At 34.3% G+C, this 15,955-nt stretch overlaps 3 protein-coding genes across 3 annotated transcripts; 2 read left to right on the top strand and 1 right to left on the bottom strand.

Annotated features, from left to right (window-relative positions):
• Positions 1-308: 308 nt before the first annotated feature.
• Positions 309-806, top strand: LOC112088425. The gene has a single exon (XM_024158701.1). The coding sequence runs from the start codon at positions 309-311 to the stop codon at positions 804-806; it is 498 nt and encodes a 165-aa protein (XP_024014469.1).
• Positions 807-9,808: 9,002 nt separating this feature from the next.
• LOC18022779 (histone chaperone ASF1B) lies at positions 9,809-11,782 on the top strand. Its single transcript, XM_024159035.1, has 3 exons — positions 9,809-10,098; positions 10,871-10,986; positions 11,089-11,782. Exons 1-3 carry the CDS (start codon positions 9,990-9,992, stop codon positions 11,443-11,445), a joined length of 582 nt encoding a protein of 193 aa, XP_024014803.1. The 5' UTR covers positions 9,809-9,989; the 3' UTR covers positions 11,446-11,782.
• A 303-nt stretch (positions 11,783-12,085) lies between these two features.
• On the bottom strand, positions 12,086-12,625 carry LOC112088423 (basic proline-rich protein-like). Its single transcript, XM_024158700.1, has one exon. It carries the CDS (start codon positions 12,623-12,625, stop codon positions 12,086-12,088), a length of 540 nt encoding a protein of 179 aa, XP_024014468.1.
• Positions 12,626-15,955: the final 3,330 nt, after the last annotated feature.

The following is a 15,955-nucleotide window of genomic DNA, read 5'->3' as shown; positions in this document are numbered from 1 at the left end:
AACAGGGCTTCCAATCAACCGAATCATGCCCCCACTGTGGAGAAAAAGAAACTACGGAACATCTATTCCTACACTGCTCTTATGCGAAGAAAGTCTGGAAACTCATACCTTTCTCTGCAGATCCACGCATTGCAGAGTGTCAAATTTTCACTGCAGGTTAACATGAAGGCCGCAAAGCCGTATGCCTCCCACCGACAGGAGTGACTGCAGGACCACTGTTCCCTTGGGTTTGTTGGCAAATCTGGGTTGCCCGAAATGTCCTCTCCTTTGAGAATCGACGCCTAACGGAGGCAGAGGTAACGATTAAGATGATTGTATCCGCACGAGATTGGGAAAACGCGCAGATTAAGGAACTTACAAAAAGATCTACAACAGCAGCTACCTTATCTGCGTTTCCGGATGATACAGTGGAAATTTTCTCCGATGCAGCGTGGAAAGAAGATCTCAAAGCGTCAGGATCAGGATGGATCATCATCAGAAACTCTTCGATCTTGTACCAGGAGTCAGCTTGTGAACATCCAGTCTCATCCCCTCTTGTTGGGGAAGCCCTTGCAGTCAGATCTGCCTTGGAGCACGCCTTGCGTCTCGGATTTTTGAAGATCTCTCTCAAATCCGGCTGTCTAGCTCTGATCAATGCGATCAAGCGGAAGGAACCGATCAAAGAAATTTTTGGCATTCTCGGTGACATCGACAATCTGATAGCTCATCTTCCCTTTGTTATTGTCTCTCATGTGTTGAGAACGGCAAACAGTTTAGCCGACACTCCTGCAAAAAACGCCTTGGCGTCTATATCTACTTCTTTGTAAATGACATTTTAATCTATTAATGCATTAACCGTTTTAAAAAAAAAAGAATATGACATGTAATATTATTTTTAAATAAAATAAAAAATAAAAATTAAGTAAGAAAAAAATTCACTCAGATTTTTAATATATATATATATATAATGTATATAAATAATAATATTTTTTTAAAAGTTAATGGATTGAAGTTTAGAATTAGGGATTAGAGTTTTAGGATTGATAATTTGTTCTAATTTCTTTTAATATTTAAAAATTAAAATTTAGGGATTACTGTTTATTATTATTTTTAACTTATTTTTAAGTTTACAGAATATGGTTTAGGGTATAAATTATTAGAATTTAAGGTTTAGGGCTTAAAGTTTAAGTTTTAGGGATTAATGTTTAAAATTTCAAAAATAGATCAAATAGTTATATAAATATATATGTTTATCCAAAATAAATTATAAATAAAATTTTATATTATGCTTGGGTTCACTATTTCCAATTGAGAGTTTATTTTTGTTCAATTAGAAAATTTTGTGTTTAAAATTTAAGTTTAATATTATGCTTGGGTTCACTATTCTAATTTAGGGTTGGGTTCACTATTCTAATTTAGGGTTTATTTTTGTCCAATTAAAAATTTTGTGTTTAAAATTTAAGTTTAATATTATGCTTGGGTCCACTATTTCTAATTTAGGTTTTATTTTTGTCCAATTAAAAAAATTTCTGTTTAGAATTTAAGTTTAATATTATGGTTGAGTTCACTATTTCTAATTTAGGGTTTAGTTTTGTCCAATTAAAAAAGAATTTTTAAAATATGCAGTTTTGGTAAATTGTTATTTTTAATTTTACTACATGGCATATTTTCATTGGTTAAATTCAGAGGGGGTGAATGAAATGATTCACCCCTACTGGTGAACCTCTTTATTCATCTCCTTGTTTCTAACCAATCAAAACATGCCATTTAGTTTAATATAAAAATAATTATTTTTTTAATAAAACAATTAAGGTAAATTGACTTTTTTATCACAGAAAATTTTAAAAATTATTATTCAAATAAAATAATTCGAATTAGTCATTAAACTAATTCTTTTTTTTTACTTCCTCTTATTTTAACGAATGAAAATCAGCCAAATGATAAAATTAATTAAGATAATTAAATTTATTTTCTAATGGGAGAAAACTAAGCCTTAAATTGGAAATAGTTAATCTAAGCATAATATTAAATTTTATTTATAATTTTTTTTATAAACATAAAAATAAAATTAAACGATGAAAACACTTACTCAAATCTTTTATAAAAGTATGTATCTTTATATAAAAAATATATATATATATATTGATATATAATTTTAGGGTTAACAAATTACAATTTAGGGTTTAGGGATTAATGGTTAAAGTTTAGTTTTTATTTCTAATATTTTTTAGATTTACAGATTAGAATTAAGAGATCTAGATTTAGTTTGTATTTTTTAATTTCTTAAATATTTACATATTATGGTTTAGCGTATAAAGATTAGAGTTTAGGATTTAGACAAAATAAAAAATTATATGTAAAAAATATTATGTAAAAAATATATGTTCATCAAAAATAAATTATAAATAAAGTTTAATCTTATGCTTGGGTTCACTATTTCTAATTTAGGGCTTAGTTTTTCCCTATTAGAAAAGAAAATTTAAAATATGCTATTTTGATTAATTATTTTACTTAATTTTATTGTTTGACTGATTTTTATTGGTTCAAATAAGAAGAAGTGAATAAAAGAATTATTTTAATGATTAATTCGAATTATTTTGTATGAATAATAAAATGTTTTTAATTTTCTGTGATAAAAAAGTCAATTTATCTTAATTGTTTTATTAAGATAATATTTATTTTTATTTTTAATCAGAAGGCAGATCTTGATTGGCTAGAAAACAAGAGAATGAATAAAGAAGTTCACCCCTAGAGGTGAACTCAAGAATTGCTCCACTAAAAAGGCTTTGTTTACCTAACGCCTCACTTTTGTAGAATTTATGTCCACAAACAACTTCGTATTGATTTCTAAGTAACTAACTTGATTTGATTTCTACCTATCTAACTTGTATCAGAGAAAATACTTAACTAACTTAAATCAGAAAAAAAAATACTAATGTTTTTGGAAAGTCCTATTCTTTTCTGCCATATATGGCATTAGGTGACTCTCTCCACAAAGAACTATTCTTGGGTTCACCCGTGGGGTGAATCAATTCATTCACCCCTTCTTAGTTTAACCAATGAAGATATGTCATGTAATAAAATTAAAAAATGGCAATTTACCAAAACTGCATATTTTAAATTTTTTTTTTTAATTGGACAACACTAAACCCTAAATTGGAAATAGTGAATCCAAACATAATATTAAACTTAAATTTTAAACATTAAATTTTTAAATTAGACAAAATAAATCCTAAATTAGAAATTGTGAACCCAAGCATAATATTAAACTTAAATTTTAAACACAAAATTTTTTAATTGGGCAAAAAAATAAACCCTAAATTAGAATAGTGAACCCAAACATAATACTAAACTTAAATTTTAAAATCAAAATTTTCTAATTGGACAAAAATAAACCCTAAATTAGAAATAGTGAACCCACACATAATATTAAATTTTATTTATAATTTATTTTGGATAAACATATATTTTTATAAAACTATTTAAACTATTTTTGAAATTTTAAACACTAATCCCTAAAACTTAAACTTTAAACCCTAAACCCTAAATTCTAATATTTATACCCTAAACCATATTCTGTAAACTTAAAAATAAGCTAAAAATAATAAGAGCTTCTTGGTAAATAGGGTAGTTTTAAGTTTTTAATTGGCCAAAAGGGTGTGTATTTGGTTTCACGTGTGTTTTTGGTAGTTTTTGAACTGTAACATTTTTAAATGGCAAAAAAGCCCTTATTAGGAGGAAGGGAGCATGGGAGAGCGTGATGGAAAGTGTAAGAGATTGAAAGAGAGTGGGGAGAGAGTGGAAGAGAGCGTGAGAGAGAGTGTGAGAGATGAAAAAAGTAGTATATTTAAATATTATTATTTTCTCTTTCCTTTTTTTTATTTTTTCCATTGAATCAATTATTATAAATTATTTATAATAATAAAACATTTAATAATTTATATATATATTAAAAATATAACAATCTTTTTTAACACATACAGAAATTTGAATTTTTTAAAACAGACAATATTTGATTTTTTGCAATATACATAAAATTTTGAAAGTATTCACCATTTGATGTACAACTATCAAGTATTCATTTAACAGTATTCATGTGAAAGTATTCATCCCTAGATATTCATGATTTGGTGTTCATTCATTTGGTGTACACGTAAAGGTATTCACCAATTGGTGTACATGTAAAAGTATTCACCATTTGGTGTATACCAGTGTACACATAAAGGTGTACACCAGTATACACATAAAGGTATTCACCAGTATTGACGATTTGATATTCATTCATTTGATGTACACATAAAGGTATTCACCATTTGGTGTACACCTGAAGATATTCACTCAACGATATTCACCATTTATTTGGTGTACAACTATTAAGTATTCACAATTCAGTGTATAACTATTAAGTATTCACAATTCAGTGTACGACTGGATACCTTCAATTGAATATCATGTCTAATGTATATAACTGAGGTATACTGTCTTGAATGTTTGCAGTTTATAGAATATATTTTGATTTTTGTTTTTCAAAAAATCATTTTTTTATCCAATCATGATTTTGACAAAATGATTCCTATTTTTTAGGAAAACTAGTTTTTAAAGTAAATTCCAATTTTTAAACAAAAACTAAAGCCATGAATGTTTGCATGAGTTTTAGTTTTTGGTTTCTGGTTTTTAACTTTTGATTTTTTATTTTTGAATTTAGGTTTTTAAAATTTTGGTTTTTGATTTTTCTGTAGATTTTTGTTTTCTAAAATCTTAAATTGTATGATTTGTTTAGTTTCTGATTTTTTTATCAATAATTGTTTTTTAAAAGTTTCTATGCTTTTAATTTTAATTTAATTTTATGTGTTTAAAATATACAAAATTAAATAAATAAAATTGAAGTTTCAAAATCATATATTTTTTTCTAAGAAAATTAACTGAAAAATATAATAAATAATAAAAACTATAAAATTATAAATCTTTTCTAGAGTAAAAGTTATATATAAAAATGTACATAGGTAAAATGAAGTTATTTTAGAAATGAAATATTGTTTTGCTTATACGTTTTTTATTTTAGAAATATATTTTTTACTCGTAATTACTTATTGAAAAAAATAGCAGTATTTAAAAAAAATAAAGTAAATAACTAAAACTTACGAAACTTCTTTGAAAAATTCATATAGGGTGGTTTTTGGTTTATAATTTAAGAAATCCATTTTTTTCAAAAACTGGACTGGTTAATAAATGGTTTTTTGAAAAACAAAAACTAAAATCTGTTAAAAAAACTGCAAACAATCAAGGCCTAAAATCTACTTTTTAGAAGTTTTATGTCAAGATTTTTTTTTTGTTTAACACTACCCTATCCTATCCACCATTCAAGTTTTTCTAATTTTAAAAGGTGTAGAAAAAAATCTATGAATTTTTTAAATATATATTTTATTATTTAAAATAATATATAAGAGTGAATGAATTAAAAGAAAAAGAAGAAATAAAAAGAAGAAAGAGAAAATAATATTTTTTAATTAAGATCTGTATTTTTCTTCTCTTACTATCTCTTTCTTCTTCTCTTCCTCCTTTTGTTTTCTCTCTCTTCCTTTATTTTATTTAATAATTAATTTATCATAATGGCATGAAAATGTAAATAAACTGAACTTATGAGGATAATATAGATATTAACACATAAAAACTACCCAAACACATCCACTTTTTCAAAACACACCCTTTTAGCAAATTAAAAACTTAAAACTACCCTTCTGGCCAATTTTTTCATGTTTTAATTACTTAATTTTCGTTTTTATTTTTATTTAAAAATAATATTACATGTCACATTCTAATTGGCTTAAATAAAAATGGATGAATAAAGGGATTCATCCCTTACCCCCTGGAAGTGAACCCAAAAATTTTCCCTCCACAAACGTCTCAGTGCTGTAGATTTGTGCCCACCAAACACCTCACTATTGATTGTTAACTAACTAATTTGAGTCAGAGAAAAAAAAACTATTTTTTCTAAATCATAAATTTTTAGATGAATATGGCTTGGCTCTGTCCACCAAACGCCTCAGTTTTGTTGATTTATGTCCCCCAAACATCTCACTATTGATTTTAACTACCTAACTTGAATTGGAGAAATAAACTAAGTTTTTTTTTCGAAAATACTATTTTTTAACTTAATATGGTATGAGATGACTGTCTACCAAACACCTCACTGCTTTGAATCCTTTAATGCTCAACCAAGCATGTTATGGCTAAAACCTTAGTGTTTTCATAGTGCAGAGTCTTTTGAAGTTATCACCTGCTTGTAATCTCAGAAGTTTGGCTTTTGTTTAAGGACTTCTGATGGGGCTCAACTTTGGATATAGATAAATGAAATGAATTACCTTCTCATTTAGAGGTGGTTTTTTAAGTCAATCCAGTTTGTGCAATTAACAGTTATACTAATTCCACTGAAGACATGTCAATGAAAATTTCAATGAAAATTACACAATTAAAAAAAAATGGAAGAACTAGAAGACGCACCCAAGATTCAATATGAGAGTCTGTCAAACCCATGCTATGGAAATTCAAGGTTTCTTAAAGATTTGATTAAGAAAATTGATAGACGCAATCAAGTCTATCTCCTCCCCGTAATTCTCTAAACCGACACAAGAAGAGGTTCACATTTCTTGATGAGATTCGGAGCAATAACATTAGCAGCCTCAGATATATTTGTCTAGTCCAAAAACACCAGAACCATACCACCTTCAGCAAAATAGTTGGACGACACAATTAGAACAAGAAAAATTATTCATTTATCTGTACAGTTAAATTTGAACATATTAAAAGTTGTGAGTAGTACTTTTCTTGAAGAAGTAAAAATATGCATCAAATAAACTCTTATCCCTCGCCACCATGAATCTCAAAAATATACTGAAATACCCAATACCCAGAAATTAACTAATATCTTCAGATTTACAATTGTAATTTTATGTATTTTATTATATCAAGTATAAATAAAATTAACATTTTTTGTATTTAATTATATTTCTGATAGTTTAGGTGCTCCATTCTTGGTTCGATTCCGTTTTCTCAAGTATAAAAGTTTAGGATCTATTCTGGTATTTTCTCAGTTTTGATTATGCTCGATACCGATTCGATACCTACATCCAATCCTACCACAGATTATCTCGGAAAGGCAACAGCTTTTGTCCCTGCCGATCTATCTCAGATAACGTCCTTCTAACGCATGAGATGCTCCATTACCTGAGGAACTCGAAAGCAAAAAAAAGAAACTATAACTGTTAAAACGGATATGAGTAAAACATATGACCGGATTGAATGAAACTTCCTTGAGGCTGTATTACGAAAACTAGGATTCCACAGAACATAGTTACGCTGGATTATGCAATGTGTTTCGACAGTTTCATATTCGTTTCTGATCAATGGTTGACCGCAAGGAAGAGTGGTACCCTCGCTTGGACTGAGGCAGGGTGACCCGTTATCTCCGTACTTATTCATCCTTTGAACAGAAGTTCTAGTGAGCTTGTGCAAGAAGGTGCAGTTCGATGACAGCCTACAGGGAATACGAGTCTCCAAGAACAGCCCGAGAGGTAACCACCTGTTATTCCCGGATGATACAATGCTTTTCTGTCGCTCCAACTCGGACAGCTGCAGAAAAGTATCATATATTATTCGTCAATATGAATCAGTCTGAGGTCAGTGTATCAACCTGCGTAAGTCTTCCATTACGTTCTCCTCCAAAACGCCCCTGCAACAATGCGATAGAGTCAAAAGACAACATTCATCAAGAAGGGGGAAATATGAAATACCTGGGAATTCCTAAGAACTTTGGGAGGAAAAAAAGAGACATCTTTGCGTCTCTGGTGGATCAAATCAGACAGAGGTCTCACAGCTGGTCGATTCGTTTCTTATCGCAGGCAGAAAAACAAATTTTGTTGAAGTCGGTTCTGTTGTCGATGCCTAATTACTTTATGTCTTGCTTGAAGATTGCGGTCTCAATCTGGAAGCAGATACAATCCGGTGTTGACCCACTTCTGGTGGGACAGTTAAAGCAGATAAGAAGAAGATGAGTTGGCTCTCATGGCATAAAGTAACTCTTCCCAAGATCAGTGGAGGATTGGGATTTCGCGTTATCATGGCCTTCAACGAATCACTTCTAGCAAACTTGGGTTGGAGATTAATCAGAGATTCTACATCCCTGTTAGCTAGAGTCTTACTGGGAAAATACTTCTCTAAGAATTCTTTTATGGAACGCTCGATGACGTCTAACCCATCCCATGGTAGGCGAAGCATTATGACAGGCAGGGAGGTTATCGCAAAGGGTCTACGTTGGAGAGTTGGAAACAGGGAGAAGATCAAGGTTTGGACCGATCCCTGGTTGTCAACTGATTGCCCAACAAGACTATTCGGACTGGCCCACACTTTCGCGTTTCAGACCTTATGCATCAGGGTACAAACCAGTGGGATTGAGACAAGTGAGAAGCCAAATCCCAGCTTTCGAGTGTTGTATCTGATCTCTACCTATGAGTTCGATTGCCCGTGAGGATGTGATGACATGGCTGCCAAAAAAAATGGTGAATATTCAGTGAAATCAGGGTACAGCCTTATGCGAATCGAGGAGACTTCATAGGCTAATCCGAACTTCAATTGACAGAGTAACATCTGTGAGACTCAAGGTTCTACCAAAGATCAAGATCTTTCTTTGGAAAGCAGTCACAGGAAGATCTTTCTTTGGAAAGCAGTCACAGGAGCTTTGCATGTGGGTCACCAATCAGCTCATCGCGGAGTACAGGTTGACCGTTTGTGTTAAAGATGTGGAGCAATGGAGATAATTCTACATGTCTTGCGAGATTGCCTTTTTGCGAGGTTAACCTGGAACGATTGCCCTGTGGTCAATTGGTCACAGCTTTTCCATGGCAATGAACTCGAGTTCAGTGCAGCGTCTAAGAATCTAACACCCTTGCCACCAATTGGAATCCCTCAAACTAATTTGGCGACACGGATTTGTTGGAATCTCTAGACAGCTCAGAATCAAGTTTACTTTGGAGATAGAACCCTTTCACACCAGGAAGTTATTCTTAAAGCAATCCACGAAGCAAAAGCGTGGCAAGAAGTGCAACTCCATCTACAGCCGCAAGCTCACCCAACACCATTGACCACGAGGTCTCCATCATGAATATCGTAGGGATTCTCCCTATTCGTGGACGCTGCATGGAACTCCAATTCGCAAAATGGTGGTTTTGGAGCTCTCATTCATTCCAACGAAACCTGGCGACGCATGTCTTCTACCTCCCAGAAGCTTTGTAACTTCGGCACTAACGGCAGAAGCATGGGCTATGAAGGCAAGGCTTGAGCTTGAAAAACGGAATGGATGTGAGGAGATACATGTATTCTCTGATTCTCTTTCCTTGATCTACCTGTTTCAATCAAATGGTTCTCACAACGACATAGCTGCAATTCTTGCGCATATATATCCCTTCGTTTTTCTTCTATTACCTTTGATTTCATCGCTCGTACCTCGAATTGTGAGGCTGATACTCTGGCAAGCAAGCTCCCTTTGCTTTGGAAAACTTGTTTTTGTTTAAGTAATAAAGCTTAAAAAAAAGGTTTTTCCGTTCAGATATTTTATTTAGGCCTAATTAAACAGTAGCTAAGTACTGTTAAATTAAAAAGAAAGCTTCGATTTCTAGTTTCTGTTCCCAAATTTGTTTGTTATACCTCCTCTAATTTGTGTGTTTAACATTCTTCCCGCCAAGTTATTTAAACCGGTATTGCCGGTCCCTGGCCCTACGGCGACCGGTTTAAACCAACGTCCCAAATTGGAACTTTTGTCCACCGGCGATTTCATTACGAAAAAAATTCGAAAACCCTAGATTTTGCCTCTTGGCGGTTACTCTCTGACTCACTCTTCTTTCACATTTCAAACAAAAATCTTATCATGGGTCTCTCCAGATTCCGATCAAGTACCTAGCATCTAGGGTTTTGATTCAAAACCGAGCCCCGTACCCCTGAGATTTCCCGATCAAATCATGAGCTCCATCAATATCACTAACGTCACCGTTTTGGACAATCCAGCGCCGTTTGTTAACCCTTTCCAGTTCGAGATCTCTTACGAGTGCTTGACCTCTCTCAAAGACGGTACTTTTACTTTCCCCCAATCCTCCTGCGCTTTAATTGATCCTCGTGGTCTATTGGTGATTTCTTCTTTTAATTTGGGGTTGCTTAGTTCTGTGTTGATTGATCTATGTACAAATTTCAGATTTTGGGGTTTTAAAAGTAAGATTTGCGCTAGAATTGAAGCCATTATAACGAGTTCTCTTTAGATGAATTGGATCCATATCTGCGAAGGTTCTTGTTTAATATTGTACTTAATGTTAGTCGCTGATAGATCATGGCTCATGGTCACATGTTTGTAAATAAGGTCACATTCAGGGGTATCAAAGTATGAGATTTGCTCTAGAATAGAACCCATTATAGTGAATTTAGTATTTACTTTGGATGAATTGGATCCATATCTGCAAAGGTTGTTATTGTAGTTAATGTTGTCGTTAATAAGGCATGGTCTCATTCTTGTATGCAAGATGTCAAATTTTGGGGTTTGAACGAAGAGATTTGCGCTAGAACAGAAGCCATTATAGCGAGTTTAGTATTCGCTTTGGATGAATTTATCTGCAAAAGTCCTTGTATAAAATTTTAGTTAATGTTAGTCGTTGATAGGTCATGGTCACATCTTGTAAGCATATGTCAAATTTTGGGGTTTCAAACTAAGAGATTTTCTCTAGAATAGAAGCTATTATAGTGTGGATCTGGAGTTTCGTTTTCTCTCTGGATGACGTAGATCCCTATCTGCAAAGGTTCTTGTTTATTTTTTTTTGTCGTCTAAGATCGTGACTCTTTTCTTTCGATACAGATTTAGAATGGAAGCTTATCTACGTTGGATCAGCTGAAGATGAAACCTCTGATCAGCTTTTGGAAAGTGTTCTCGTTGGGCCTGTTAATGTTGGCAACTACCGATTTGTGTTACAGGTAGCATATGATCGGTTTTACTCTCATCTCTCCGTTACAGAATATTTTTCTGACTTATGTGGAATGTGTTTTGTTGAATTCAAAACAAAAAATAAATGACAGGCTGATTCTCCAGATCCGTCAAAGATCCGTGAGGAAGATATTATTGGTGTAACTGTGCTCTTGTTGACTTGCTCCTACATGGATCAAGAGTTTATAAGAGTTGGCTATTATGTGAACAATGACTATGATGATGAACAACTCAGGGAAGAGCCTCCTACTAAGGTTTTGATTGATAAGGTCCAAAGGAACATACTCACAGACAAACCTAGAGTAACTAAGTTCCCAATCAATTTTCATCCTGAAGACGAGCAGACAGGTGGTGATGGGCCTCCTCCTGCTGAACCATTCGATGATACTGATGTAAATGGAGAAGCTCTAGTGCTGCTTGAGCAGCCAGAAAAGCTCCAGGAGACATGATTCTAGTTTTTTGACTCAAGCCTAATTGGAAACTGGACAACAATTATCATCTCAATTCTAATCGAAAGATACTGGCATTTTGTATTATTATTATTTATTTTTTTGTCTAGAACTTTAGCTGCAATCTGTATTATTGTTTGTAGGAATTAATGTTCTTGTTGCAAAATCCCTGCAATGTACTAATGTTCAGAGTTCTTGGTTCCCATTCTGCTTGTTGTATCTTACGCTAAAGTGAATCTGCTTCTTCTTCAATGGATCATGCTCCCATAATCCAAGAAGTGTAGATTCTCCGGGCACTTATGTCCAAATCCAACTCACTTATTATAGGAGCTGAAGCGGTCACATGATGGCACTCATCAATGCATCCTCTGAACAAGGCAAGTTTGCATTTCGATTTCTCTCTATCTCTTAAGTCAGATATGTTAAATGGAGTTGAAGTGTCTAGCTTATTGTTCCGAGCAATGGGTATGCATACGTCAGAATTCTTGTTTTCTGTTCCTATGTTTCCGCCTACATTACATTTTCATAGCTTTGTCTGCTCCTTTTGTGGCTTATGAATCATCAACAAGAACTAATTGTAATGACATTATTAACTTCTGATTCGAACTTTATAGACGTTGGTCACATTTGACTCTTTTGTCTAGTAGAGTGGTGGATCAGAGTTTTCGCCGGGATTCGGACCAGTGGGAGGTTTCACTTCATCATAGCCACTAGGCTTCGGCCCGGTCGGAGGTTTCACTTCATCATAGCCACTAGGATTCGGCCCGGTCAGAGGTTTCACTTCATCAGAACCGTCAGGTCCTTCAGGTTTAGTTGGAGGTTTTGTTTGGTCTGTTGGAGGATCTGGATTAGCAGGTGGCTTTCCAGGATTACCGGGTGATGGTTCAGATGGAGGTTTAGTCGGAGGGTTTGGATTGCTAGGAGACGTTCCAGGATTACCAGGGCCACCTGGTTGCTGTGGCCAGCCCGGTGGCATGGAACCAGGTGGCCAGCCCATAGAGCCAGGTGGGCATCCCGGTGGCATGGAGCCAGGAGGTGGTGGACCAGGTGGCCAGCCTGGTGGCATGGAGCCAGGTGGTGGTGGACCTGGCGGCCAGCATCCTGGAGGTGGTCCGCATCCTGGCGGCGGTGGTCCACATCCTGGCGGTCCAAATGGCGGGAAAGGCGGCCAGCAAGGCATGGTTTATGAGTTCTCTCGATTGATATTGAGATAATGTTGTGTTGCTCCAAATTGTGGACACATTTCGTTGTTAAATAGAGAAGATCATAACGTGTGGGGTCTGTTAGGTACAAGGAATTTAGTTACTCTAAAGGGGATATCAGCCAAAACGTGAACAATGAGGTGTGTGTTGTGGTTGAAGGACGAATTTGGAATGTTCTGCTTTTTTTTTCTTCTATGGATTCAAGCATGCGAAACCATTTAAAGTATTACATGAAAAGTTGCAAAACCATTCATGGCAAGCTATTTGGTCTAGTCTTTTACCCTACAATATAGTTGCAGATAGTTATTAGTGTGTTTTAAAATATAGGCAAATATGTTAGCAGATAGTTTCACTTGTTGTTTATAAGTTAAAAGTTAGGATGATAAAAAAGAAAATTATCACAGACACAAAAAGACTACATAATTCAAATATTCAATATGGATCGACACAGATTGGTGATCCAACTTATTTTATATAATAGAATGTTGAAAACCATTCTTCAGATTTCTTCTCCTCCTTTAACTGAGTTTCTCTTCAAGAACAGCTTTCACCATAGCAAAAAATTTTCACTGCAGAATCAAAGCCACGAGTACAATCCATGGAAGAGACATCAAATGTTAAGCTACAAACTAATAAGTCTCAAGCCTAACAAAAGTAATGAAAAACCTCCAAGGAACCAAAATATATTTGGAAAATGCCTAATAGTCGACCTGGATTCAAGCTTGTATACAACGTAACACATTGCTCATAAAACTGTGATTATTGTGCAGATAGAAGTTCAAAGAAAACTACATGGAGATTATGGTTGAGCTCAAACTCTTCGGTGTTGATAAAGCGATCAGCCATTAGATTGTCCTGGTTTTGGTGTAAATGCAAGAAACGAACATGGCATCTAACTTAACATCTCATCAAAGTGATACCAACTAAAACGGAAATAGACTATACCTTCTGAATCTGGTCCATGTCTGTTGGAGCTTCCGTGCCGGACAAATTCATATTAGCAGGAGAAAACATTTGCTGATGCAGTGCACGTTCTGGCACAGCCTAAACAGAACACAACAATTTAAGCACACATATTACAAACTTTTCATGAATAATGCATGTTACGCAAAACATGAACATATTCATGCCTGTTACACAAAACATGAACAAAAATTGGTTGAACCGGGTAAGATTGCAATGGAGAAGAAAGCTAACCTGATGGCTGATAGAGCGCTTGTCAAAATTAACAAGACCATCCAGGTAATCATGAAGTTCTGAATTCCTTACAGCATCAGCGATATCACAAGTACGGATGGTCTGACGTGAGGATAATTGAGTATCTATCCATGCACGGAGCCGTTAACTCCATGATGAATATCTCACAAGCTTTAGCAAAAATTACAGGAGCTTCTGAGCTAACCGTCTGAAAATTGACACTCTTATATTACTCAGTAAAAAAAAAATCCTAAGTATTAGATTACTTGAACAGTAAAATCAATAACATATTCTATATCGTATAGAACAACATTTTTGTTAGAAAGAAATGTCATAAACTCCATGCCTAGCCAACATAAATCGAAAGATTATTGCAAGAAAATTTCCATTATTTTCCATACCTTGACTTGAGGATCAGATTTCATAACTCTTTTGATCCGAGCCAGTGGTAACCGATCACAACTGACCGGGAAACCTATGAATATGATTCACCAAAACAAATCAAAGAGTTAAACTAAGCGTAAGTGGAAAGAAAATATTGAAATATTAAGTTTTTCCCTTATAACAACCACACATTATATTAAAGTATGACTCTTTTATTCGTTACCCAATCAAGAGGATAAGTGTCACCTGTGAAATTTTCAGTCTCTTCCCTTTTCCAAGCCCAAAATATCTCCATATTTTGTTGTAGTGCATTCCTCTGTATATAAATAATTGTCATAATTTCAGTCCAAATCATCATAAAGGTTAAAGACACAAGACACAAAACAACTTCAAGCAAAGACGAGATTTTGAAACCGAATGAACTTACATGTCTATTTTCTGGAGAAAAACTCCATGCTTCATTAGTCACATGCAGCACAGGATCCATCCTAGTCAGAGTTGCTTCGGCAGATGAATCACGAGGGGATGAGGTAGTTGTTATTGGTCTCTTCATGCTATGCATCACAACATATAAAGCAAACTCGCCGATAATGAAGAGGATGAAGAAAGCAGTGGTTAAAAACTACTCTATTTATAGAGCTGTGATTCATAATGAGCAATAATTGTCATTTAATAGATTACCAATGTGCCTTAAATTCATTAATACTAAGAAACCGAAAGAGGGAAACACTTAATTGTGAAACTTAATGTTTTAACTTTGGCAAGTGCATTCAACCTTGTGGAGCTGGTGAGGCTTGACCAAGAGGAATAACCATTCGCGGATGTTTTCTGTGGAAGGCACGCGCCATGTAGAAAAGAACATGATAAGTTATAGTAGATTTAAAAAGTTGCTCGTTTTGACTCCAATTCGCTAAATATACATGCTTTCACAACCTTTCTCTTCATCACTAGTGATTTTGTGATGTATAACACAAAGACGTCGAAGAGACAAACAGTGGCAAACTCATCCCTCATTCTAGATCCATCTATCGAAGCATCTTTGACCAAGATGGATCCTGTGGTAATACAAAGACCTAATATTTGGTAAAAGATGCTTTGACAGATGGATCGAGAATGAGAGATGAGTTTGCCACTGTTGGTCCCTTTGTATTATGTTGGATAATCCTAACTTGGAAAGCAAGTGTATCTTTTAAGAAGGTGCTTAGAAGATAAACATAAGGATTTATTTGATAAGTTTTAGATATAGTTTGTATCTAGATAAGATTTATAAATCCCATATCAAATAGACTTAGGAGAAGCTAAGTACTATATAAGAAGAGTCTTTGGAGAGTTGTTCCATAAGACTTATTTGTTAGGTTTGGTTTTGAGAGAGTTTCCAAATCAGTAGGAAAAGCTGTTCTTATAATTCTAAGTTCTATTACATTATCACCTTGAATTGGTATCAGAGCGAAGTTGAAACCTAAAGGGATATTAACACAAAGATCGTGAGACACGAATCCATGGGGGACGAAGTGAGTAACCCATGGACAAAGGAGCTCGGATCATCGGCAATACAATGCCCTATGCTGAACTCGACAAACTACACAGTTTGGGCGATAAGAATGAAAGTCATGCTTCGGGTATACAAAGTATGGGAAACCATAGAACCAGGGTCAACCGATGCTGAAAAGAATGACGTAGCAACAGCCCTGCTCTTCTAGTCTATACCCGAGAGTTTAATACTTCAA

Source organism: Eutrema salsugineum, unplaced genomic scaffold (assembly GCF_000478725.1).
Source record: "Eutrema salsugineum unplaced genomic scaffold, Eutsalg1_0 scaffold_14, whole genome shotgun sequence".
Classification (NCBI taxonomy): Eukaryota; Viridiplantae; Streptophyta; class Magnoliopsida; order Brassicales; family Brassicaceae; genus Eutrema; species Eutrema salsugineum.
Note: the sequence above shows the minus strand (reverse complement) of the source record. Positions and strands in the feature narration are given on the sequence as shown.